Here is a 23,359-nt window from a genome sequence, read left to right on the forward strand (position 1 = left end):
CAATTCTACCATTTTGGGCTTTTTTAGTTTAGAGAAATGACAGCTAGGCAATGCCATGATAGAAGTTTATGAAATCATGCATTCCATGGAGAAAGAGGACTGAAAAAAAGTTTTCCCTTCCCCTGTTGTAGTCCTAGAATTCATGGACATCCAACGAAGGTGGATGTTGGAAGTTGGAAATAAAGCCCATCTTCACACAGTGCATAAACTGTGGAACTCACTGCCACAGGAGGCAGCGATGGCCACCAACTTAGAGCGTTTTAAATAATATATTGTTTTTCTGAGATCTGTGCATGAAGGGCGGCATACAAGTTTGATAAATAATCATAATTTAAAAGAGGACTGGACAAATCCATGGAGGAGAAGGCTATCCGTGGCTACTAGCCATGGTGGCTTTCCTCTGACTACATGGTTGGAGGGAGCAATGTTTCTGAATACCAGTTCCTGGAAGCCACAAGAGGGGGAAGTGCTTCTGTGCTCAATTCCTGCTTGTAGTTTCTTATAGGGGTATCTGGTTGGCCATGGGATGTGGGTGGCGCTGTGGTCTAAACCACTGAGCCTCTTGGGCTTGCCGATCAGAAGGTCGGCAGTTTGAATCCCCATGATGGAGTGAGTTCCCGTTGCTCTGTCCCAGCTCCTGCCAAATGAGCAGTTCAAAAGCACACCAGTGCAAGTAGATAAATAGGTATTGCTGCGTCGGGAAGGCAAATGGTGTTTCCGTGCGCTCTGGCTTCCATCGCAGTCACTGGCAGAGGAGGAGGCATGCGGGGGGAGTGCACCGCCCCCGGCAGCGCAGTCCCAGTGGGGTGCCATTTTACTGCTCCCCTGCCCATGCTGGGAGCCATGCCCCTACGGGCAGCACACCATGCCCCCAGGACATGCGCCAGCCCCACCCCAGCCTGCTCTCCGCCCCCCAGTGCCAGAGCATGAAGCTCCGCCACTGATCATAGTGTCCCGTTGTGCCAGAAGCAGTTTAGTCCTGCTGGCCACATGACCCAGAAAGCTGTCTGTGGACAAACGCCGGCTCCCTCCGCCTGAAAGCGAGATGAGCGCCGCAACCCCACAGTCACCTTTGACTGGACTTAACCATCCAGGAGTCCTTTACCTTTTATCTATCTGGTTGACCACTGTGAGAACAAGGGTGCTGGATTAGATGGGCCATTGGCCTGATCCAGCAGCCGGGTTCTTATGCTTACGCCCAAGACATGTTGCCTCTGCAGGGAGCTCCAGCCAACTGAAGCCTTGTGTGGAGTGACCAGGGAAGACATCCCATCCCTGAGTCTGCAGGTGAGAGAGGAGCTGCTTCAGGTAAGTCAACCTCTTTGCCCTCAGCTCTCTTCAGGTCCTCTGCTGTGGGCAGCCCAGGCATTGCTTCCCCAGAGATTCTGGAGGCATCTTCTCCAGTCTTCATGGCATTGGGATCTCCTTGACACACCTGCTTGTAACAGAGGCAAGCAAGCGACAATGATAAGAACATAGAAGATTGGGAAATGTTTGTTGAATGTATGGGGGCAAACTGTGTACATGTGAAAACATTGGCAGCATTAAGATAAATTCAACAGTGTAAACAAGTTGTGTTGGATGTAATAATGGAATACTGAATGGTTTAGTTTATGTAAAATATGCAGGGATTTATGATATAATGCAAAATGAACCATGGAAAGAGAGGAAGGGAAGTCATTGACATTTTAAGGTTGTTTAAATGAATATTCTAGGGACGCGGGTGGCGCTGTGGGTAAAAGCCTCAGCGCCTAGGGCTTGCCGATTGAAAGGTCGGTGGTTCGAATCCCCGTGGCGGGGTGCGCTCCCGTCGTTCAGTCCCAGCCCCTGCCAACCTAGCAGTTCGAAAGCACTCTCGGGTGCAAGTAGATAAATAGGGACCGCTTACTAGCGGGAAGGTAAACGGCATTTCCGTGTGCGGCTCTGGCTCGCCAGAGCAGCGATGTCACGCTGGCCACGTGACCCGGAAGTGTCTCCGGACAGCGCTGGCCCCCGGCCTCTTGAGTGAGATGGGCGCACAACCCTAGAGTCTGTCAAGACTGGCCCATACGGGCAGGGGTACCTTTACCTTAAATGAATATTCTAGAGTGTAAAACAGAAAAATTAATAAAAAAAATTATGTATATAAAAAAAGAAGATAGCCCTGCTGCAACGGGCCATCTAGTGCAGCATCCTGTTCTCACAGTGGCCGATCAGATGCCCATTATGGGAAGCCCACCAAGCAAAGAATCATAGAGTTGGAAGGGACCACAAGGGTCATCTAGCCCAACCCCCCTGCAATGCAGGAATCTTTTGCCCCAATGTGAGGCTCGAACTCACAACCCTGATATTAAGAGCTTCACGCTCTACCAAATGAGCTATCCCAAATGGCAGTACCTGAGTGCAGCAGTACTCTCTGATTGTCGCTCTCCCTACCTCTACAGAGGTAGACTGTGCCTGAGCATGGAGGTTCTATCGGAATTGCCGTCCATAAGAAGGGTCTTGCCAGACCGGGCCATCTAGTGTAGCACCCTGTTCTCACAGTGGCCAAATGTTGGAGGGGGCATCCGTGCAGTCAGAGCCCCCTGGAATTCAAACAGGACATCTGTTGATCAATTTTGGGGAAGAAGGAACCGAACTGGATTCCACACCTGCCGATCCATAGCCGAACTGAATCAAGCAAGGAAGGGCACGTGAATCCGTGACCTTGGGAAGGTCGGCGAACGAGATGGGCTATTCATTTTCCTGCCTGAAACGTTTTTCACCCTGCCCTGCAGCCGAGAGCCAGTGTGCCTTACATATAATCAATAGAAACAAGACGATGGGGTGGGTGAGTGGATATGTGCACTTTAGCGCTGAAGGGCTGTAAAAGGACAAAAAAACAGCAGCACCGCCCCTCTCTTTGGGACAGTGACCTAGTTTGAAGTGCAACCAAGAAAAAGGAGAGGGAAACAGGAGGAAACAGCAACCTTGCAGGGGTCAAAGCAGCCTCCCCTGACCTGGACCCCACCCCCAGCTGGCCCCCAGCAAGCATGGCCATTTGGGGCGATCGCTTCCATCACCCCCAGCCAGCATGTGCGCACGAAACTGCAGCAATATATCATCAGCTGTTGCCACAGGAAAAAATAAAGCTCTTCCTCGCATTCACTGGATCCTGCCTCCACTCAGTTACCTCTGACCAATAACAAACTTAGGGGGACACTGAATGCCTGATGGAGAGTTGGGCTGTAAAAGCCAACACCATTTTTTTCTATAAGAGTTATGTTAGCGTTATTATTATTATTATCATTAGTAGTTGGGACACGGGTGGCACTGTGGGTTAAACCACAGAGCCTAGGACTTGCTGATCAGAAGGTCGGTGGTTCGAATCCCCGTGACGGGGTGAGCTCCTGTTGCTCGGTCCCTGCTCCTGCCAACCTAGCAGTTCAAAAGCATGTCAAAGTGCAAGTAGATAAATAGGTATACCTCCAGAGGGAAGGTAAACGGTGTTTCCGTGCGCTGCCCTGGTTCACCAGAAGTGGCTTAGTCATGCTGGCCACATGCTGTACGCCGGCTCCCTCGGACAATAAAGCGAGATGAGCACCGCAACCCCAGAGTCGGCCACGACTGGACCTAATGGTCAGGGGTCCCTTTACCTTTACCTTTAGTAGTAGTATCTCTCCTCTTCCTCCCAAGATGGGGTACTTCTTGTGAGATTCAGGTGCCACAGTAAGTTGACCTGCTTGGGTACACCCTGACTTAGAAAAATAGGTGCCAACTCCTAGGGACCGAGGTCCCTTCTGCCACCCTCTCCCCCCAATTGAGGGGGCCAAGCCCCTTCCAAGTTGATGGACATTGCCATTCAAATGCTGTTCCTGTGCCATGTCTTGTGATGAATTATGTGGGGCGGGGCTCATGGATGTAGCCAGGATTTTTGTTAGCGGGCAGCTTTTTGTTGGGGGGGGGGACAGAATCTCAGATTTGTATTGATTGGATTGATTTAGGGGGGCAGCTGCCCACCTGCCTCCCCCTTGGCTAACCCCATAGTGGGGCTTACATGGACCCCCCCAATATTTCACAGTGGTACCTTGGTTCTCAAATGCCTTGGTATTCAAACAACTTGGAACCCAAACACTGCAAACCTGGAAGTGCTCTGGTTTGTGAACTTTTTTTTTGGAAGCCAAACATGCTCCATTTTAAGCTTTATGCTTCCAATTTGAGTGCCACACTTCTGTTTTGAGTGTTACGCTGAGGTCTGTCTGGTTTTGCTACTTATTTTTGTAGTTCTTTTTTGTTTTGTTTTTTTGACTGTGTGGAACCCAGTTCAGCTACTGATTGATTGATTGTGCGACTGCAGTACATTGATTATTGCTTTCATTTTATGGATCAATGGTGTCGTTAGATAGTAAAATTCATGTTAAATTGCTGTTTTAGGGGCTGTTTTTAAAAGTCAGGGGTCCCTTAATCTGGAACAGATTAATCCGTTTTGCATTACTTTCTATGGGAAAGCGCACCTTGGTTTTGGAACGCTTTGGTTTTGGAATGACTACCAGAACGGATTAAGTTTGAGAACCAAGGTACCACTGTATTCAAGCTGGCACTCCTGCTTGGAAAGATCAAGGAACAGTAGCCCTGCCAACCCAGCCAGATGAGTGGGATATAATTAATAAATGTTGTGTTGTGTTGTGTTGTGTTGTGTTGTGTTGTGTTGTATTATCGGACTCCGTTGGGAATCTCCTCCGGCGCCGCTTTCCGGCGCCTGCTGCTCACGAGGACTAGCAGCTTGTACGGTATTTTTAGCAATCAAAGTCTCGCCTCTTCTCCGCAGCGCCCCCACGCGGCTGTCCGCAGCGCTCTCCTGCGCCTTTAAATCCTCCGGCAGGTTGCCGGCTCCGGTGACGTCACGGGCTGCCCGGGCTGCGGGAGGGAGCTCAGCATCGCCGGGGAAGGAGCTGCGCACGCGATGGAGCAGCAGCAGCCGCCGCCGCCGCCGCTCAGCAGCGCCAACAGCAGCCGGAGGAAGCAGGCGCTGGCCAGGGGCCGAGCCGCCTCGGGGGCGTCCGAGCGGCGCCAGGTGAGCGCGGACGGGGCCGGCCCTCCTTCCCCCTCCTGGCCGCAGGTGGACGGAGGCCATTGGCGGAGCCGGCGGGCCCCGGAGCCAATGGCCGGGCAGGTGAAGGAGAAGGCGAAGGTGGCCCTGGCTGGGGAGGCGAAGGGGCGACGGTGGGGAGGGAGCCAGGAATCCGGAATCCCAGCATGGGGGCTCAGGTGTGTAAGTTAGGCACGCTCCGGGTGCGTGGGAGGGGGAGCCTCCCGGGAGTTAGCGAGCGGCTGTCTGGCTCGCTCATCCCCCCACCTCCTCTGGGAAATGGGTACACGCAGAGTCTGGGCAGAAAGGAGGGGGCTGGCTTCTGATTGTGGGGTGGTGGGTGGAGGGGGCTGGTTCTTAAGCATTGCGGGGGGGGGGCGTTCAGAGGAGCTTATCTGTCCATTGTGTGCGCGCACGTGTGAGTGCTCGCAGCACCGGGGAGGTGGGACGGGGAAGACCACCGAGCACCGCATCTCAGAAGCGCCAGCCAGGTTTTGAGAAGGGACCCCCCTCCTGCCACCCCCCCCCTTTTTAGCGTGCGTGTGGTGGTCCATTCGGTGCAAGGGTGAGCTTCCGAATCTGACAGGTGTGCATTCTGGGGCTGCCTATTTTCTGGATCGGTCTGGGATGGATTTCCCCCTCCCCGCACGAAGACTCTGAGGTGCCCATTGTACGGAGCTGGGCTCTGCCGCTGTTTCCAAGAGGCGCTCTGTTTTCTCCTCCCCCTGCCCCAGATTCCAGGTTGCTTGCTTGCTTGTTTGTTTATTATCTGCTCATAACATTTATATCCTACCTTATTTTCCTCCGATGAGCTCAAGGTGGTATATGCAGTGGCGTAGCGTGGGGGGTGCAGGGGGTGCCGGCCGCACCGGGCGCAACATGGGGTGGGGGGCGCACTCGCACTCGCAGCTCTCTGCCCCTACCTGGCTCCATGGGTTAGGAGGCGCAAATTACTTGCCTTGCCCCGGGTGCTGACAACCCACGCTATGCCACTGGGTATATGTGGTTCTCCCCTCAGTTAACCCCCGCAACAACAACCCTGTGAGGTAGGCTAGGCTGAGAGGCAGTGATTGGCACCCAAGATCACCCAATGAATTCTGTGGCTGAACAAGGGATTCAGATCTCCTCCCTCCCTTATGGATTCCTCAGGACAACCCTGTGAACTTGGTTTGGCACTCAAGATCACCCAATAAGTTTCATGTGGCTGAGTGGAGGATTCGAACCCTGGTCTCAGCCAGACATTCTAACCACGACAACCTGCTGGCTCTCAGCCTTTGCTTATGGGGAAGAGGGTGACATAGTGGTGATGGACAGCCAGACCCCCCCACCCCACACAACCCCCCTACTCTGCTAAGGCCATCTCCCTTGCTATTACTGTTATTACTATCATCATCATCAACAACATTGGCACAATATTATACTCAATTAGTGATAGGGGGCTCTGTAGAGCAAAATATGCAAAGGGTGGTTCCCTGCCCCAAACGGCTTACAATCTAATTTTAGACACGTGGGGGGGGGGGTTGGGGTGAAGTAAGGATAACGGCAGATGGAGGAATCTTGAAAGTCAGCTTTAAACGCCTACATGGCCTTTGTTTCAGATGGTGTGTGTGTGTGTAGATTGGGTGTGTGGGGTTGAACTAGGGGCTTTGGAGAAGTGGTGGGTTTACATGGACACCCCCTGTCTGATGCCACCAGATGTCCCATGTCACCTTTCCAGGAAAATGTGCCTTTTAAATCTTTCCTGGATGCCCCTTCGTTACACCCCCTTGCCAGCTGCCATCCTGGTGTCTAAGCTACACCTTTCCCCCACCCCTTTTCTCCAGCTCTTGCTGGGGCCAAACTCCTTTGGTGCCCTTGCCCATTCTAGTGCCAGCTGGTCTGCGGGCAAATCCTTTTTTTTAAGTCTGCAGCTGGCACTGTCGAGCAAACACCCCCTTTTCCTCTCTCCTCCTGCTGGTGGCAAAAGCGCCCGGGGTCTGCCTGCCGCAGGCACTCTGTGCCCGCTTCCTGCTTTCGGGAGATGCAAAAGCATGGATGCCAAGGTGAACGAATATGCCCACCTGGCAGCAGCAGCAGCAAGGCGGGCATTGGGCAGGCCTAGGCAGAGAGGGAGGGGAGGCGGGGAGAGGACGCTCTCTTCTGGGGAAAGGGAGCTGGGGAGAGAGGACGTCCTCTACCTTTCTCGCTGTCAGCAGGACTGGGAGCTCTGCATCCAGCCGGGCAGAGCAGGAGAGAGAGGGGAAGGGAAATGAAGGGCACGTAAGCTGCGAGAGATGGGCACTGTGGAGGGCAGAAGGTGCCCACCAATCCTCTATGGCAGGTGGTGCTAGTTGGGGCTGCTGGGGTGGAAAGCGGGGGCTGCCCTCCCCGCAATAGACAGCACCATCTCATTCTAGTTTTGTGTTGTCCCCATCCTCCTCTGCGCTGAGTTTGCCAAGGGCAACACTGACAGAGGAGGAGGAGGAAGCGGTTTTGGCAGTGCCACCCCCTGGACCGGATGTCTCTAAGAAGGCTGGCAGGTGGGGGCTGGCTGAGGTTGGTGGGGCCGTTTTCCACAATGGCACTAATAAACCAGCCTCCACTGATTTTGATTGTGAGCCCTAGCGGACTCCCTTTTTGCAGTCGGGCAAACCAGTGTGGCATAGAGGTAAAAGTGTCTGATGAGACCCAGGTTCAAATCCCCACTTGACCTTGGGCTGGTGGTCGCTGTCTCTCAGCCGATACCCACCCCAGAGGGTGGTTGTGTGGCTTAAAGAGAAGGAGCCCTCTCCATCCCACCTTGAGCTCCGTGGAAAAAAATGCAATAAATATATTAAGTGCACAGATGGGGAAACTGAGGCAGGAGGGACTTTTCCTCAGAAAGCTAAAAAAGCTGCTTTCCCCCCCATTTGTGGGGTGCAAGGGAAGGAGGGGTCAGCCCAAGGAAGCTTGGAGAAAGGTTAATCTTTCCTTTCTTTGAGGATTTAGCATGTAATGAATACTGTGTTGAAATTACTTCCTGTAAGATTTCCCGAGGGCAAGAAAAGTGTGTGTGTGGGAGGGGGGGCGGGTTTAACCCTGTACTGGTTTAGAGTCGGTGGTCCAGCTCTTTCAAAAACTCCATGTAGTTCTTTGCTCACACGCAGGATCCGAGCCTCAGAGCTCATTTTACTACCAGGTTTTGAGCCCCAGAGACGAGCGATGTCATTGCCAACAAGGGAGCGCTCAAGAGCATGTGCAGAGTGCATTTCTCTTGCACAGTGCTGTCAGCACCCTGTTTGTCTTCTAGTGCAGGTGTTGGCGGTGGGTCTTTCTGGCAGGCTGAAGGCCTCAGGCCTCTCCGACAGGAGCAGGCTGCAACTCACTGGTGAAGCCCGCACAGACGCTCCAGCCTCCAGTCCCTGCCTTCCACACTTTGAAAAGGTTTCTGGAGTGAGAAGCCATGTTAGGTCACATTTGCCCCATCCATTTAAAACACTGCAATACCTCTTTGAGCGACCATGACTCCCCTCCCCCCAAATAATAATTTTGGGAGCTGTAGTTTGTTGGAGGTGCTGAGAGCTGTTAGGAGACTTCCCTATTCCCATCACAGAGCTACAGTTCCCACAGCTCCCTGCGAAGAGGGATTGTTAAACCACAGTGCAAAAAGCACAGTCTGTATGATCATGATGTTAAAAGCTCAGCCTATGTATTTATCTTTAAACTTATTCCACTTTTCCTCCAAGGAGCTCCCTCGTCCCCTCCCCAATTTTATAATCACAACAGCCCTGTGAGCCAAGAGGCAGCGACTGGCCCAAGGTAATGAGCTTCATGACTGAAGCGGGGATTCGAACCTTGGTCTCCCAGGTCCTAGTCTGACACTCTAACTGCTGTGCCACACCAGCTCTCTGTTGGGCAAAGAGTCTAACCCTGGCATAAGTCCTATGTAATAAGAATACAAGAAGTTGCCTTACACCGAGGCTCAGTATCTAGCTCAATATAGTTTGCATTGGCAGCAGTTTTCGAACACAGGACATCTGGAGAGGCCAGGGATTGAACCCAATACCTTCTGTATGCAATTATATAGGAGCTTTTCCACTGAGCTATGGCCCTAGCCCCTGTGGCTGGCTAGTTTCTCTGCTCTGAAACTGGGGTGGGGACTGTTGATTCTTGTTTACAGAATGCTGTCTGCATATGTTGGGGGCATTGCAGGGAAGACCCTCTCGCTGTGTATGGGGAGATTGTTGAATATTGATTTGCTGTTAGCCTGACTCAGTCGGTTTCTTTGTCCGAGCTATCAAGGCAATTAGAGTCTGGTTTAAAAAAAAAAAAAGGAGGCAGGCAAGGGCTCTTTCCCCGATATGGTGATATTGAATGTATTATTACAGTGCTTCTTATAATAATAACTAATTACTGATTATACATAATTTAAAAAATGAGTTAATATAATAATAGAGCTGTAAGAGGGTGGAATAGACTGCTTTGGAAGGTAGTTGAATCTCTTTTGTTTTTAAGGCAGAGTTTGGGTGGTGGTCTTTAGTTGTTATTCTTGCATTGCCAGGGTTGGTCTAGAGAGGACCGTTGGGATGATGATGATGATGATTATCATTTCTATACTGCGGGTTAAACCACAGAGCCTAGGACTTGCTGATCAGAAGGTCGGTGGTTCGAATCCCTGCGACGGGGTGAGCTCCCGTTGCTCGGTCCCTACTCCTGCCAACCTAGCAGTTCGAAAGCACATAGTGCAAGTAGATAAATAGGTACCACTCCGGCAGGAAGGTAAACGGCGTTTCCGTGCACTGCTCTGGTTTGCCAGAAGCGGTTTAGTCATGCTGGCCACATGACCTGGAAGCTGTACGCCGGCTCCCTCGGCCAATAAAGCGAGATGAGCGCCGCAACCCCAGAGTCGTCAGTTACTGGACCTAACGATCAGGGGTCCCTTTACCTTTACATTTAATGAGAACTAACTAGTTAAAAATAGTTATTAAACCACATCAGAACATATTTGGAGCCAGCAGTTCAAACCCAGTTTGCCCTGACAGCCACCCGACCTTCAGCATCACCTGTGTGACAATTTTCAGAGGCCTGCCTTTGAAACAGGAAGGTCTCAGCTTGCTGGCAGAAGGAGCCAGCTTGTCCTCTCTGGGGAGGGAATCCCACAATCTGGGTGCAGTCTCTGAAAAGGCTCTCCCTCGTGTCACCAAAAGCTGTGCCTCTGATGTTGTTGGAACCTAGAGGAGATGCTTACCTGAGGGTTGTGCCACCTGGGCAGGTTCATAGAGGGAGATACGGTCTTTCTGGTAGCCTAGGTCCCAACCATATAGGGCTTCACCAGTCATAACCTTGAACCCTAACCTTCCCCCTTCAGACCCTGGCTGGCCGCTGGCCACTTGCCCAGGCTTCTTTCCCAGGAGAGAGAACCCTCAGCCCCAACATTCCACGGCTGTTGGCACAGGAAAGCGATGCCAACCTCCTGCCACCCGGAGAATCTAGGCATGGTGGCATGGAAAGTGATTCGTCAGAGGAAGGCCATGAATTCTCCCTGTTTGGATGGGTTTGGGTACTGTGCCAGGAAGCGTCAGGGAAATGAAGTCTCTCGATGTGTTTCAGATCTGACCTGAAATTCACGATAATCACTCCTTTGCTATGGGGTGGAGGGGGGGGGCATGGGAACTTCAGGAATTGGACAGTTCCCTTGGGCCCGTCCATTCATTGTTGAAACTCCAGCTCCTGTTAACCCCTTAGTCAAGGGTCAGGGATGATGGGAGTCCAGTAACATCTGGAGGGTGACCGGCTAACCACCCATGTTGTAGGCGCCTGTGTGTGTGGTAGTTATGTCAATCTGGAATAAGAGCTGTCAAAGGCTGTTGGGAACCACAGAAACTGGTATGTCACTGAAAACAACTTGGAGAAAGGGCTGGCGTTCAGTGGCAGAGTATTGATTTATTTTTTCCATGTGGAAGGTCCCGGGTTCAGTCCCTGGCATCTCCAGGCAAGGCTAGGAGAGACTGAAACTCTGGAGAGCCAGTCAGTGGAGGCAACACCAAGCTGGCTGGACCAATGGTCTGATTCAGTAGAAGGTAGTAGTTTCCTGTGTTCCCAGTTTCTATTGAATTTGGGCTGGGAGCAAACTGCCTGGTATCTGAAGGAATTCACGCTGTGTCACAATTGCCGCCTGGAGTTCATTGCCCCAGGGTGCTGCAAGGGCTTCTTCAGAAGGTCTGGTGAACATGAAGAAGAGGGCAGGGTTAGGAGCAGATGCTGAGAGCCCAGGTCATCTCAAAGGGCAGCCTTTGTATACAGAGACATGGTGTACCCTCTGTCTGTCCATTCCTGAGGTTAAGAGTCAGGGAGGTTCTCTTGCATGGGCCATGTGGTCCTAGCCAGCCTTGGAAGAGAAGACGAGAAGGAAGGAGGTTGCATTGACCTCACAGGGACATGCCAGATATATTGCAAAAACCTCCTTGCAGAGAATTCCCATCAGAGCCTGGCTCTAGCCATGACCTTCCTTGGCTCTGCTCTGCGGACGCCGCTGCAGAATTTGTGGGCAAAACTGAGACGGGTTCCTCGCGCCTGCCAGGGTCATTGTGGGCATCTTTGCATGAAGATAGGCTGGCAGGCAGGGCCTCACATGCCACGCGGCTGTCTAATGTGCTCTGCCCTTTTCTCCCCTCTTCTTCAAGATGGAGTCCAGTCACCGTGGCAGCAGGGACCAAGGCCCGCCCTCCCCCATCGGGTCCCAGCCGGTGTCTCCACGCAACAGCATCACAGGATTGGCGTCGCCAGGGCTGTTCTCTCCTGCCAGCAACCAGTACGCCTCAGATGGGACAGTCCGGTACCAGCCTGAGGGATCCAACAATGCTGTGTATACTGGAGGAAACCTGCCAAGTGGGACTAGGCCTGACTCGCTCTTTGACTCTTTCCACACCCGGTTGCAGCCCGACGGGTCTCGCCGTTCGGCATCTGAGAGACAGAACCAGCCTCTCTCCTTGGATCTCAACAGAGCCCAGCCGGAGGGCTCTGGGGGCGGCCATGCATTCAACACCCCAAACCTGCGTTCTCCGGTAGAGTTACGGCCATTGTCTCCAGCTTCCGGCAGCTCGTCAACCCAATCCAACGTCTCTCCCTCCATGAAACTCAGCCAGTCGCCCAGCCGGGGTGTGCTCCCAGAACTTTGTGGCCTGGACCCAGTGACCTCTGGCATCCTTGCCACGGTGGAACTCAAGGACACTCTCCCAAAGGCCGAATCCAGTGACCACATCTACCTGGGTCGCTCCGGCTCCTCGCACCGGCCCATGTCCCTCCCGAAAGCCATCTCGAGCGAGTACATCTCGGGCGGAGGAAGGGTGGGCCCCTCTAAGTCCGCCATGCTCTCCAAGGCTGAGTCGGAGGACATCGTCTCGTATGGCAGGCTCCGGCAGCCCCCCAAATCCCAGGACCTGGGCAGCAGCAACATGAATCTCAAGGAAAGCTTTCTGATGCGACTCGGCCAGCCTCACACCAAGCAGGACAATGAGTTTCGGTGAGGCAGACTGGGTGTGATGGGGGGGGGGAGCGATGGCTCAGGTGATGGGGTGAGGGACCAAGAGCAGATGGGACAGGGGTCAGCAACCTTTTTCAGCCATGGGCTGGTCCACCGTCCCTCAGACCAAGTGGTGGGCCGGACTATATTTTGAAAAATATATATGAAGGAATTCCTATGCCCCACAAATAATCCAGAGATGCATTTTAAATAAAAGCACACATTCTGCTCATGTAAAAACACCAGGCAAGCCCCACAAATAACCCAGAGGTGCATTTTAAATAAAAAGACACATTCTACTCATGTAAAAACACACTCATTCCTGGACCGTCCACAGGCTGGATTTAGAAGGCAATTGGGTTGGGTCTGGCTCCCAGGCCTTAGCTTGCCTACCTACGGGTTAGGAGGAAGGTTGCTTTTTTGAAGCAGGGGAGGGTCAGTGAGATGCAAATTGCATCGCGTTGGGGTTGGGGAGCTTGTGTCCAGATAGATAGATAGATAGATAGATAGATAGATAGATAGATATACAGTGGTATCTTGGGTTAAGAACTTAATTCATTTTGGAGGTCCGTTCTTAACCTGAAACTGTTCTTAACCTGAGGTACCACTTTAGCTAATGAAGCAAAGTTCTTAACCCAAGGTACTATTTCTGGGTTAGCGGAGTCTGTAACCTGAAGCTTATGTAACTTGAGGTACCACTGTAGTTTTTATTGAAAGACTTTCATGTATTGTCCCTCTAGATACAGTTGGTACCTCAGGTTACATACGCTTCAGGTTACAGACTCCACTAACCCAGAAATAGTACCTCGGGTACCTTGCTTCAGGATGAGAACAGAAATTGCGCGGCGGCGGCATGGCAGCAGTGGGAGGCCCCATTAGCTAAAGTGGTGCTTCAGGTTAAGAGCAGTTTCAGGTTAAGAACAGACCTCCAGAATGAAATAAGTACGTAACCAGAGGTACCACATTGATGAATCCCGATGCCCATCATTCAGTCATAGAATCGTAGAGTTCGAAGCTGTCCCCAAGCACCATCTAGTCCACCCCCAGCAATTCCAGAATCACAGCTAAAGAACCCTTAACAGATGAGCATTCAACCTCTGTTTAGGAAACTCCAGTGAAGAAGAGTTTGGCTACCTTCTCAGGCAGTCCATTCCACTGTTGAGCAGCTTTGGACCCTACCCTCTGGAGCAGCAAATAACAAGCTTGCTCCATTTCCCATATCCAATATCCTCCTTCAGATATTTGAAGACAGCTTTCATATCACCTCTCGGTCTCCTCCTTCAGGCTAAACATACTCAGAATGCATCAGCTAGACTGGTGACTGGGAGTGGCCACTGAGACCATATACGTTTCCAAGCACAATTCAAAGTGTTGGTGCTGATCTTTAAAGCCCTAAAGAGCTTCAGCCCGATATACCTGAAGGAGCGTCTCCACCCCCATCGTCCAGCACAGACACTGAGATCCAGCTCCGAGGGCCTTCTGGCGGTTCCCTCCCTGCAAGAAGTGAGGTTACAGGGAACCAGGCAGAGGGCCTTCTCGGTAGTGGCACCCTCCCTGTGGAATACCCTCCCATCAGATGTCAAGGAAATAAACAACAATCTGACTTTTAGAAGACACCTGAAGGCAGCCCTGTTTAGGGAACTTTCTAATGTTTGATGTTTTATTGTGCTTCTAATTCTGTTGGGAGCCACCCAGGGTGGCTGGGAAAGCCCAGCCAGATGGGCGGGGTATAAATAATAAATAATAAAATATAACAACAACAACTTATTATAATATTGATATTATAACTCCCTCAACCGTTTCTCTTAAGGTTTGAGTCCCAGACTCTTAATTATCTTGGCTGCCCTCCTCTGCGGACCTTCTGGCTTGTCATTAGCCTTCTTACTCTGGGGTGCCCAGAACTGGACACAGAACCCCAGATGAGGTCTGAATAGAGTGGGACTATCACTTCCCTTGATCTGGACTCTGGACTTCTATTGATGCAGCCTAGAATTGCATTAGCCTATTTTATTTTTTGCCGCTGCTGCCGCTTCACACTATGAATGAGAGAGTAGACCACCTTTTTACAGCAAACCTCATTATAATTATTGCAACATTAAACGGGCCAAACCGGTCTTATCTTTAAGCCTTTGCCATAAGACCTTTGTACTGAGGCTTGTTTTTATGGTTCGTAACTATTGTCCCTTTCGGCATAGTGCCAGTGAGCTGGTAAGAAAAACTGGGCTTCACTCCTTTAGGAGCAACCCTGTAGGTGTGTCTCTGTGTGTGTCCTTCTCTGTGGCTTCCTAAATTGTGCCCTCGTTTCACAACCCAACTTCCCAGCGATGCCGGCTAGGGTTGGGTCCAATTTGGACATTGCATCCTGCTGGCTGGAGCTGACGGGAACTGAGAATCCAACAACTAGAGAGCCACCAGTCATTCCCTCTGCCCCCCCCCAATGGGGCTATCAGGATGCCTGGCATAAGCAACTTGGAACCAGCTCCCTCCTGCTGGAGGGCCAAGCAAGCCCTTCTCCCATGGAGCAGCGGCCCCCCCTTGCACCTGCAGCGAGTCCTTTTTGCTGACGCTAACTGGCTCCTTTCCGCATATGCGGTTTAATTGTGTTAATGCCCTGGGATTTATTGCCAGGGAGCCTGCCGTGGCCAGTGGCCCTCTGGGGGCTTCTGCCAGGCACTGAGCATTCCAGCTGGCCATGCCAATCATATTAGCACAGCGGCGTCTGAAAATGGCACGTGCCAAACGGTCAGAGTGCTTAAATTCTATTAGTGCCCGTTGGTTGACGACAGCTCCCGCTATTCCTGACTGCTCGCTGTGCTGGCTGCCGGGAGTCTTGGAGAACATCATGAGGACATCAGCTCCATCCCTGGCTAATGACAGCCCTGCAGGCAAGGCCGAAAGAATCATAGATCGTAGGAATGCAGGAATATGCAACTGTCTCATGCAAGGATTGAACCTGCAACCTTGGCATTATCAGCGCCCTGCCCTAAGCATCTGAGCCAGAGAGTGTCTCTGCAGAGATCCCTTCGTGCATTTGTGGCCAAAGCGAGGTTTTAACTGGGGGTTAGTTGGCTACAGTGTTGTTGTGTTTTATTTATTGAATTTGAATCTCACGACTTTGCTGTTGCAGGACTCCAGTTCCGTGATCATTGGCCATGCTGGCTGCATCCAAAGGGTTTTGTAGTCCAACAAAAGTTTTGTAGTCCACCCGAAGGCAGCCCTTTATAGGGATTTTTAAAAATGTTTGATGTTTTATTGCATTTTTATATTTTGCTGGAAGCCGCTCAGAGTGGCTGGGGCAACCCAGTCAGATGAGTGGGGCATAAATAATAAAATTATTACATACCCTCCAACATTTATCCAATGAAAATAGGGACATCTTATTCAATTGTTGTTGTTTTATATATACCCTGCCCAGTGCTTCTTTTCCTTAAAAAATGTTTAGGGGTACTCTCATTTTGACTCAAGGAAAACCACCATTTTATAGTTCAAATCAGGGAAAATAAATACAGTAAACGGACAAAAGTACAAATATTCACAAAATGTTTAGGGGTATGCATCCCTTTGCGTCCCCACCAGAAAAAAGCACTGACACCATCCATCTGACAGGGTTGCCCCAGCCGCTCTGGGCACCTTCCAAGATATATAGGTAAAGGGACCCCTGACAGCTAAGTCCAGTCGCGAACGACTCTGGGGTTGCAGCGCTCATCTCGCTTTACTGGCCGAGGGAGCCAACATTTGTCTGCAGACAGTTTTTCCAGGTCATGTGGCCAGCATGACTAAGCCACTTCTGGTGAACCAGAGCAGCACACGGAAACGCCGTTTACCTTCCCGCCAGAGCGGTACCTATTTATCTACTTGCACTTTGATGTGCTTTTGAACTGCTAGGTTGGCAGGAGCAGGGACCGAGCAACAGGAGCTCACCCCGTCACGGGGATTCGAACTGCCGACCTTCCGATTAGAAAGCCCAAGGCTCAGTGGTTTACACCACAGTGCCACTCACGTCCCATAATAAAACCATAATAAAATATTAAACATTTAAAAACTTCCCTATACAGGGCTGCTTTCAGATGTCTTCTAAAGGTTGTATAGTTAGTTATCTCCTTGGCTCAGCGGGGTCACATAACTCCATACTCTCCAACATTTCTCTGATGAAAATAGGGATGTCCTAAGGAAAAACAAATTAGAAACTGGGACAGCTTCTGTAAATCTGTAAAGCAGAGACACTTGGAGGGTGTCCAACATCTGAATGTCTGGTGGATGTCAGCATCCAAGGGGGTCAGTCTGATGCCTCCAGGTATTGTTGGACCCCACTAAGGAGAGGGACTTTTTTGGTGGTGGCCCCTTGGTAATGGAACAGATTTTCCAGGGAGGCTCAAGTGGTGTTATCTTGGAGGTCATTTTTGCACCAGACAGAGACTTTTCTGTTCATCCAAGCTTTATAAATAACAAGTAATGCAGGATTCTCCCTCCCCTAAACGGTTTTCTATTTTGCTTTTGCTTTTAGCTGTTTTTTCAAACCTTATTTATTCTGAACTGCCCCAAAGAAGTTTATATTGTAGTGTGGCAGGCAGAGGTAATAAATAAAAGAAGTTAGCATCTTCTGTATAAATATGTATTCATTTATGCATAAATTTCTATACCGCTATATGTTTGGAGTTAGAGCACTCCTGTACATAATCAACATAATGAAGTCTGAGGTAAAAAAAACAGCAAGGCAAAAAATGCAAAACTAGGTCACTCACGTGGCAAAGAAAGCTTGTCTAAATAACCTTTTTAAGATGTCTAAAACTACACCTAGTAGATGCCTGTGTGATGTATGAATTAATGAGGAGGTGGTTGAGGCATAAAATACTGGGGTGTTCAAAGGCTGTCACTGTCTTGATCTGCAAAATTCTTGGAAGCTGCTTGTCTCAGATGAAGCACCACGTCTCAAAAGCCTGCAGCTGAATGATGGTGTCTGGGGTGAGGCAAACTCTGTCTGTGGTTTGTTGATGGGGGGGGGGCAACTTCATCTGCACAGCCTCTTCCTGCATGCCTGGTGTGCAGGTGTGAATGTGAAATAAGTGTTTCTGGCTAGCTGAATCTCAGTCTAGCAAACCTCAGTCCAGCTTACTTTAAGGTTGCCACTCTGGCTTTCGACAGTTTTAGGGTTGCCATGTGTCCTTTTTTCCAGCACATGTCCTCTTTCTTCATAGTGATCCATAGTTAAAAGTATACCGTATTTTTCCATGTATAAGATGATTTTTTTATTATTATTTTAAAAATGGGAAAAAATGGGGGTCATCTTATACAGTCATACCTCGGGTTACAGACGCTTCGGGTTGTGCGATTTCAGGTTGTGCACCGCGCCAAACCCGGAAGTACTGGAACAGGTTAATTCTGGGTTTGGGCGCATGCGCAGAAGCGCTAAATTGTGCTTTGTGCATGCGCAGAAGTGCCAAATCGCAAACCATGTGTGCGCAGACATGGTGCTGCAGGTTGTGAACGCTGCGGATTGCGAACAGGCTTCCTGCAAGGATCACGTGCGCAACCTGAACGGCCACTGTACATGGATAGTGCAGAGTGAGGCTGGGCGATTGGTGGCAGCTGCAAGCAGGAGATGTCAGCGGCAATTGGGCGGGTGATTGGTGGTTGTGGCAAGGGGATTGGCTGCTGCTGCGGCAATTGGGTGGGCGATTGGCAGGCAGGTGATTGGCGGGTTCGTCGAGGCGTGTGATTGGCAGTGGTGGCCAGGCGGGTGAGTGATTGTCGGCAACTCCTCACCCCAAACTTCAACAACTCTGTGCAATCTTTCCCCATTTCCTTAATCTGGAGTCCCCAAAAATAGGGGTCGTCTTATACACGGGGACGTGTTATACACGGAAAAATACGGTAAGTTGGCAAATGTGTCCTCTTTTTTGCTCTTCAAAATATGGCAACCCTATCAGGGACCTACCTTATTTTGTGATTGTAAGTTGTTTAAACTGTTTTTAATAGTGCAAATTAATGTAACCTTCCTTGGGACTTTAGGGTGAAGGGCACAAAGACGATACTAATAACAACAACCCATAATTATTATTGTATTTTACTTACAAAAATACAGTGGAACCTCAGTTGTCGAACGTAATCCATTCTGGTTCGACTTCTGAAACATTTGACAACCTAGGCATAATGGGGCTGTCTGCAAAATCCATTGAAAAAATGGAGAAATGCACCTTGAAAGCCGTTCGACCTCCAAAAATCGTTCAAAAACGGAAGCATTCACTTCTGGGTTGTTGGCGTTTGAAAGCCAAAACGTCCGACATCTGGAGCGTACAACAACCAAGGTTAACTGTACTTATATTCTGCTATGTCAAAAAAAATAATCAAAGTGGTTTATAGCAATAAAACATAAAAAATAGTAAAATAAAAACTGTGAAAAGGTTAGAGAGTTAAAAACAGACATCAATTAACCAATGTGGAAGTGTGTGTTTGTCAGAATCAGGGGGTCGAAAGACCAGCTGGAACGTCTCCCTCTCAGCCTTGTTGCTGCGGAGATTCCTCGACCTCTGCTCCGACGTACATCAGCGACCCAAGCTTACAGACTTGAGCACACTTTACTCAGCAGTGTATACTGCGCAACAGAAGAGGCTTGAGGCTGTAGATACATACTAAGCTATGCCTTTATTAAACATAAATCAGGACAAAGAAACATGTCGTCTCTCCTTGCCGTCTTCTCGGAGAGAGAGCTAAAAACAACAACTATACAGAGCGGAAGTTCCGCTCACACCAGCAATCTGTGCTGGAGTGTAAACAGACGTGTGACACGCAACAATCCCATGTCTGCAGCAAAAGGTGGAATAGAATCCCAACAGTGCTCTTAATCGCCTGCATAGGCCTGACTAGAGAGTAGAAATGTTTTCGGCAGGTGTTTAAGAGTTGGCACAGAAGGCACCTGCTGACTCTCTAGTGGCCGAGAGTTCCACAGGACTGGGCCAATGATACTAAAGGCTTGGTTTCTTGTTGTCAATGAGCTTCACCAACTTGGGGAATAACCAATGATGCTCCTACAGGTGATTTCCGTGCTCAAGGTAGGACATATAATAATAATAATACCCTGCCCCTCTGGCTGGCTCTGAACAGAATGTTAAAAACACGATAAAACATCAAACATTAAATACTTCCCTAAACAGGGCTGCCTGCAGATGTCTTCTAAAAGTCAGATAGTTGTTTATTTCCTTGACATCTGATGGGAGGGCATTCCACAGGGTGGGTGCCACCACCGAGAAGGCCCTCTGCCTAGTTCCCTGTAACCTCACTTCTCGCAGTGATGGAACCACCAGAAGGCCCTCAGAGCTGGACCTCAGTGTCCAGGCTGAACGATGGGGTTGGAGACGCACCTTCAGGTATACTGGGCCAAGGCCGTTTAGGGCTTTAAAGGTCAGCACCAACACTTTGAATTGTGCTCAGAAACATACCGGGTTCAAGTGTTCCCTGTGGTACCTTAGACCTAAGTTGTTCAGATGGGCAAGCCAGTGGAGTTGTTCTAACAAGGGGGCTGCATGTTCTTGACCAGAAGCTCCCGTCAGCAGTCTGGCCTCAGCATTCTGCCCCAGCTGGAGCTTCCGAACCAGGCCCAAGGGCAGCCCCAAATAGAGTGTGTGACAGTCATACAGCCTTGAGTTTAATGCTAATGACCCTTGACACCAGGCTCCCTGTTTCCTCTTAGCATCACTATCGTGACCTGGAACGTTGGCACAGCCATGCCTCCCACTGACGTGACCTCGCTCCTGCACCTCAACACGGGGGACTCCAACGACACAGACATGATCACCATTGGGTAAGGAAAAGGATCCGCCATGGACTGCCCTTTTGGCAGAGCATGTCAGTAGAGTGTGTGTTTAAGTGTGTGTGAACTCCCATCCAGCACAACTCTGCAGAGTGAAGGAATGGTGCTCAGGGCAGTGATTCCCAGATGTGAACATCTGGGACTAGAGATGGCCAAATCTGCCCGATTTAGTTTCTCTCCCTTTCTCATCCTCCCCCCACAACCTTGAAGTTTCATTCTCCCCACTTAGAATTGTGGAGTTGGAAGCGACCTTGGGGGACATCTAGTCCAGCCCCCTGAAATGCAGGAATCTCAACTAAAGCATCCCTCCAACCTCTGCTTTAAAAACCTCCAAAGAAGATGAAGACGAAGAAAAATAAATACCCCGCCCATCTGGCTGGGTTTCCCCAGCTACTCTGGGTGGCTCCCAACATAATTAAAAGCACAATCAAACATTAAAAACTTCCCTAAACAGAGCTGCTTTCAGATGTCTTCTAAAAGTCAGATAGTTGTTTATTTCCTTGACATCTGGTGGGAGTGCGTTCCACAGGGCGGGTGCCACCACGGAGAAGGCCCTCTGCCTGGTTCCCTGTAGCCTCTCTTCTCGCAGTGAGGGAACCACCAGAAGGTCCTCGGAGCTGGATCTCAGTGTCCGGGCTGAATGATGGGGGTGGAGACGCTCCTTCATGTATACTGGGTTGAGGCCATTTAGGTCTTGAAAGGTCAGCACCAACACTTTGAATTGTGCTTGGAAATGTACTGGGAGCCAATGTAGGGGACTGGTGTTATGTGGTCTCGGCGGCTGCTCCCAGTCACCAGTCTAGCGGCCGCATTCTGGAGTAGTTGCAGTTTCCAGGTTACTTTCAAAGGTAGCCCCACATAGGAGAATCCACGACCTCTACTTTCGAACAGCTCTTATTCTTAGACATTTCTTCCTGATGCTTAGTTGTAATCTCTTTCCTTGTAACTTGAATCTATTAGTTCGGGTCCTACCCTCCGGAGCAGGAGAAAACAACCTTTCTCCATCTTCCACGTGACAGCCCTTCAGATATTTGAAAATGGCTATTATATCTCCTCAGCCTCCTCTTTTCCAGGCTAAACATACCCAGCTCCTTCAACTTCTACATCTGTTTGTAAATTTTTCTTTTTTAAAATTTACTGCCGACCTTTATTTTAATAATATATACATTTTTGCACAGTGTTGCAGGGTTTGTTTGTTTTTTTGCAGCCAGGTTTCCCTAATGCAATCTTCACAAATCTAGGCACCCCACCCCAAATTCTCCCTCCCCTTTTGTAATTTTCAGATGCGATTTCTTTTCTCCTAAATTGACAGAGAATGGTTGAAAAAGGACAATGCCCGAGAAATTTTTTTGACAAAGCAACAACTCAGCCCAAACCTCAGAACAAACTCTACAGTTCTATGATCCCATTATCTGGCAATTATGTGGTTTCCCCCTCTCATATCTTCAATCAGAAGAACAGGTTCTCCTTTTGATTTTGAATTGGTACAGGGTGAGGTTTTGTAGAGCCACTGAGTCTTTTGTACTGTGTTGGTGGGGGAAGTGATTTCAGCCCTGTGGGTGGGGTGAGCTCAGCCCCCTCTGATCCTTGGCTTGAAAAATCCTCGGCTGCTTTGAACTACGGAATTGGTGCTGTTCTAGGTCCCACATAATACCCATTATGCATTTGTAAGAAATCAATCTTTTTTTTTTGTCTAGAGTGGGACTTAATCTCTGGAACTCACTGCCTCTTGACACCAGGCAGGTGCCTTCCCTGCCCTCTATTTGGCTTTGCTAAAAAACCATTTTTGTTTAGAAAAGCCTTTTAAAAAATTGCTGTAAGTTTTAATCTGTTTTTAGTTCATTGCTGATTTTATCTTTTGAAGAATTGTTTTCATAGTTAGTTTTACAGTTTTATTCTCTCTGAGACTTTTTGCTTTACAATCAATTGGTATATAAATTTTATGGAAAAAAGAGGGGTTATTTATAAGAACATGAGATTTCCTCCATTTTCTTTATCCCATGAAAGTGCTTGGAGAGCAGAGTGTTCTTTCCAAAGTGTTTGCCTGCCAGCTGGTGACAATTTTGAATTATTTTCAGGCTCCAGGAAGTGAACTCCATGATCAACAAACGGCTCAAAGATGCTCTTTTTACAGACCAGTGGAGCGAACTCTTCATGGAGGTGTTGAGTCCATTTAATTTTGTACTGGTAAGCACTGAGGGGAACTCAGTGACAAGCTGAGGACAGGTTAAGAATGTTGGGGGGGGGGCTTTCTTTCTTGGTTACGAATGCAAATGCTTTTAATATCTGCAAATAATCAGAGGGCTGATAAAATTAATTTTTACACAAAATAACAACAGTGAATCAGAATGTTGTATGTACTAACAGATTTTTTTTTAAGCCAGGATCAATGCAAACTTAATTAAGGGACTGTGTTATTATTCCCACAGTTGTTATTCTTTTTTTATTTTTATCAATAGAAATTTACAATCAAACAATTTCTATAATCATTTTGTGAGATTCTCTGACTCTCGTGATTTCCCCCTGCCCATCTCCTACATGGGTCCTTATTACAGTAATTAAGACTGCATATCAATATGTTCTCCACTATTTCCATTTCCCCAAATTATCCATAAAGTTCGTTGCTTTACAAGTGATTCTTATAGTCCAGCTAAAGTTTTGCTTCGCTTACAGTGCTCTCCTAAGTAAATTGTAAATTTCCCCCATTCCTTTTTAAAGTCCTTGTCTTCTTGGTTCCTGAGTCTCCCAGTTAGTTTTGCCATTTTGGCATAGTCCAGCAGTTTAGATTACCATTGTGTGTGTGTGTGTGTGTGTGTGTGTGAGAAACTACATGGGCCAGATCCGTATTGGGATTAGATGCATGAGCCGCATTGGACAGGAGGCCCACCTGTCAATCACCTGACATCACAATGATGCAAGGTGCCTTGAAGTTCCAAAGTCAGGGCTTAGAATTGTAGAGTTGGAAGGGACACCAACAGTTATCTACCCAACCTGTCCCATGCAAAGCTTGAACCTGTGATCTTGG

At 49.3% G+C, this 23,359-nt stretch overlaps 2 protein-coding genes across 4 annotated transcripts in view; one reads left to right on the forward strand and one right to left on the reverse strand.

Moving 5' to 3' along the window:
• The window catches only part of SELENOM (selenoprotein M), a 33,918-nt gene extending 23,536 nt beyond the window's left edge, over positions 1-10,382 (reverse strand). Inside the window, exon 1 of the mRNA XM_083418007.1 lies at positions 10,254-10,382. Within this exon, the coding sequence (XP_083274133.1) occupies positions 10,254-10,283 (30 nt within the window). The 5' untranslated portion in view covers positions 10,284-10,382. The remainder of the gene's footprint in view (positions 1-10,253) is intronic.
• INPP5J (inositol polyphosphate-5-phosphatase J) overlaps positions 4,942-23,359 on the forward strand; it is a 37,389-nt gene continuing 18,971 nt past the window's right edge. The window contains exons 1-4 of one of the 3 annotated variants that reach the window (XM_083417625.1): positions 4,942-5,032; positions 11,689-12,527; positions 20,215-20,325; positions 22,413-22,521. In XM_083417625.1, the coding sequence (XP_083273751.1) occupies positions 11,689-12,527; positions 20,215-20,325; positions 22,413-22,521 (1,059 nt within the window). In that variant the 5' untranslated portion in view covers positions 4,942-5,032. Of the gene's footprint in view, positions 5,033-5,199; positions 5,227-10,436; positions 10,566-11,688; positions 12,528-20,214; positions 20,326-22,412; positions 22,522-23,359 lie in introns of those variants that run through there. The other 2 variants (XM_083417624.1, XM_083417623.1) reach the window with 2 other exon arrangements.

Source organism: Podarcis tiliguerta (genome assembly GCF_965153285.1).
Source record: "Podarcis tiliguerta genome assembly, chromosome: 16".
Lineage (NCBI taxonomy): Eukaryota > Metazoa > Chordata > Lepidosauria > Squamata > Lacertidae > Podarcis > Podarcis tiliguerta.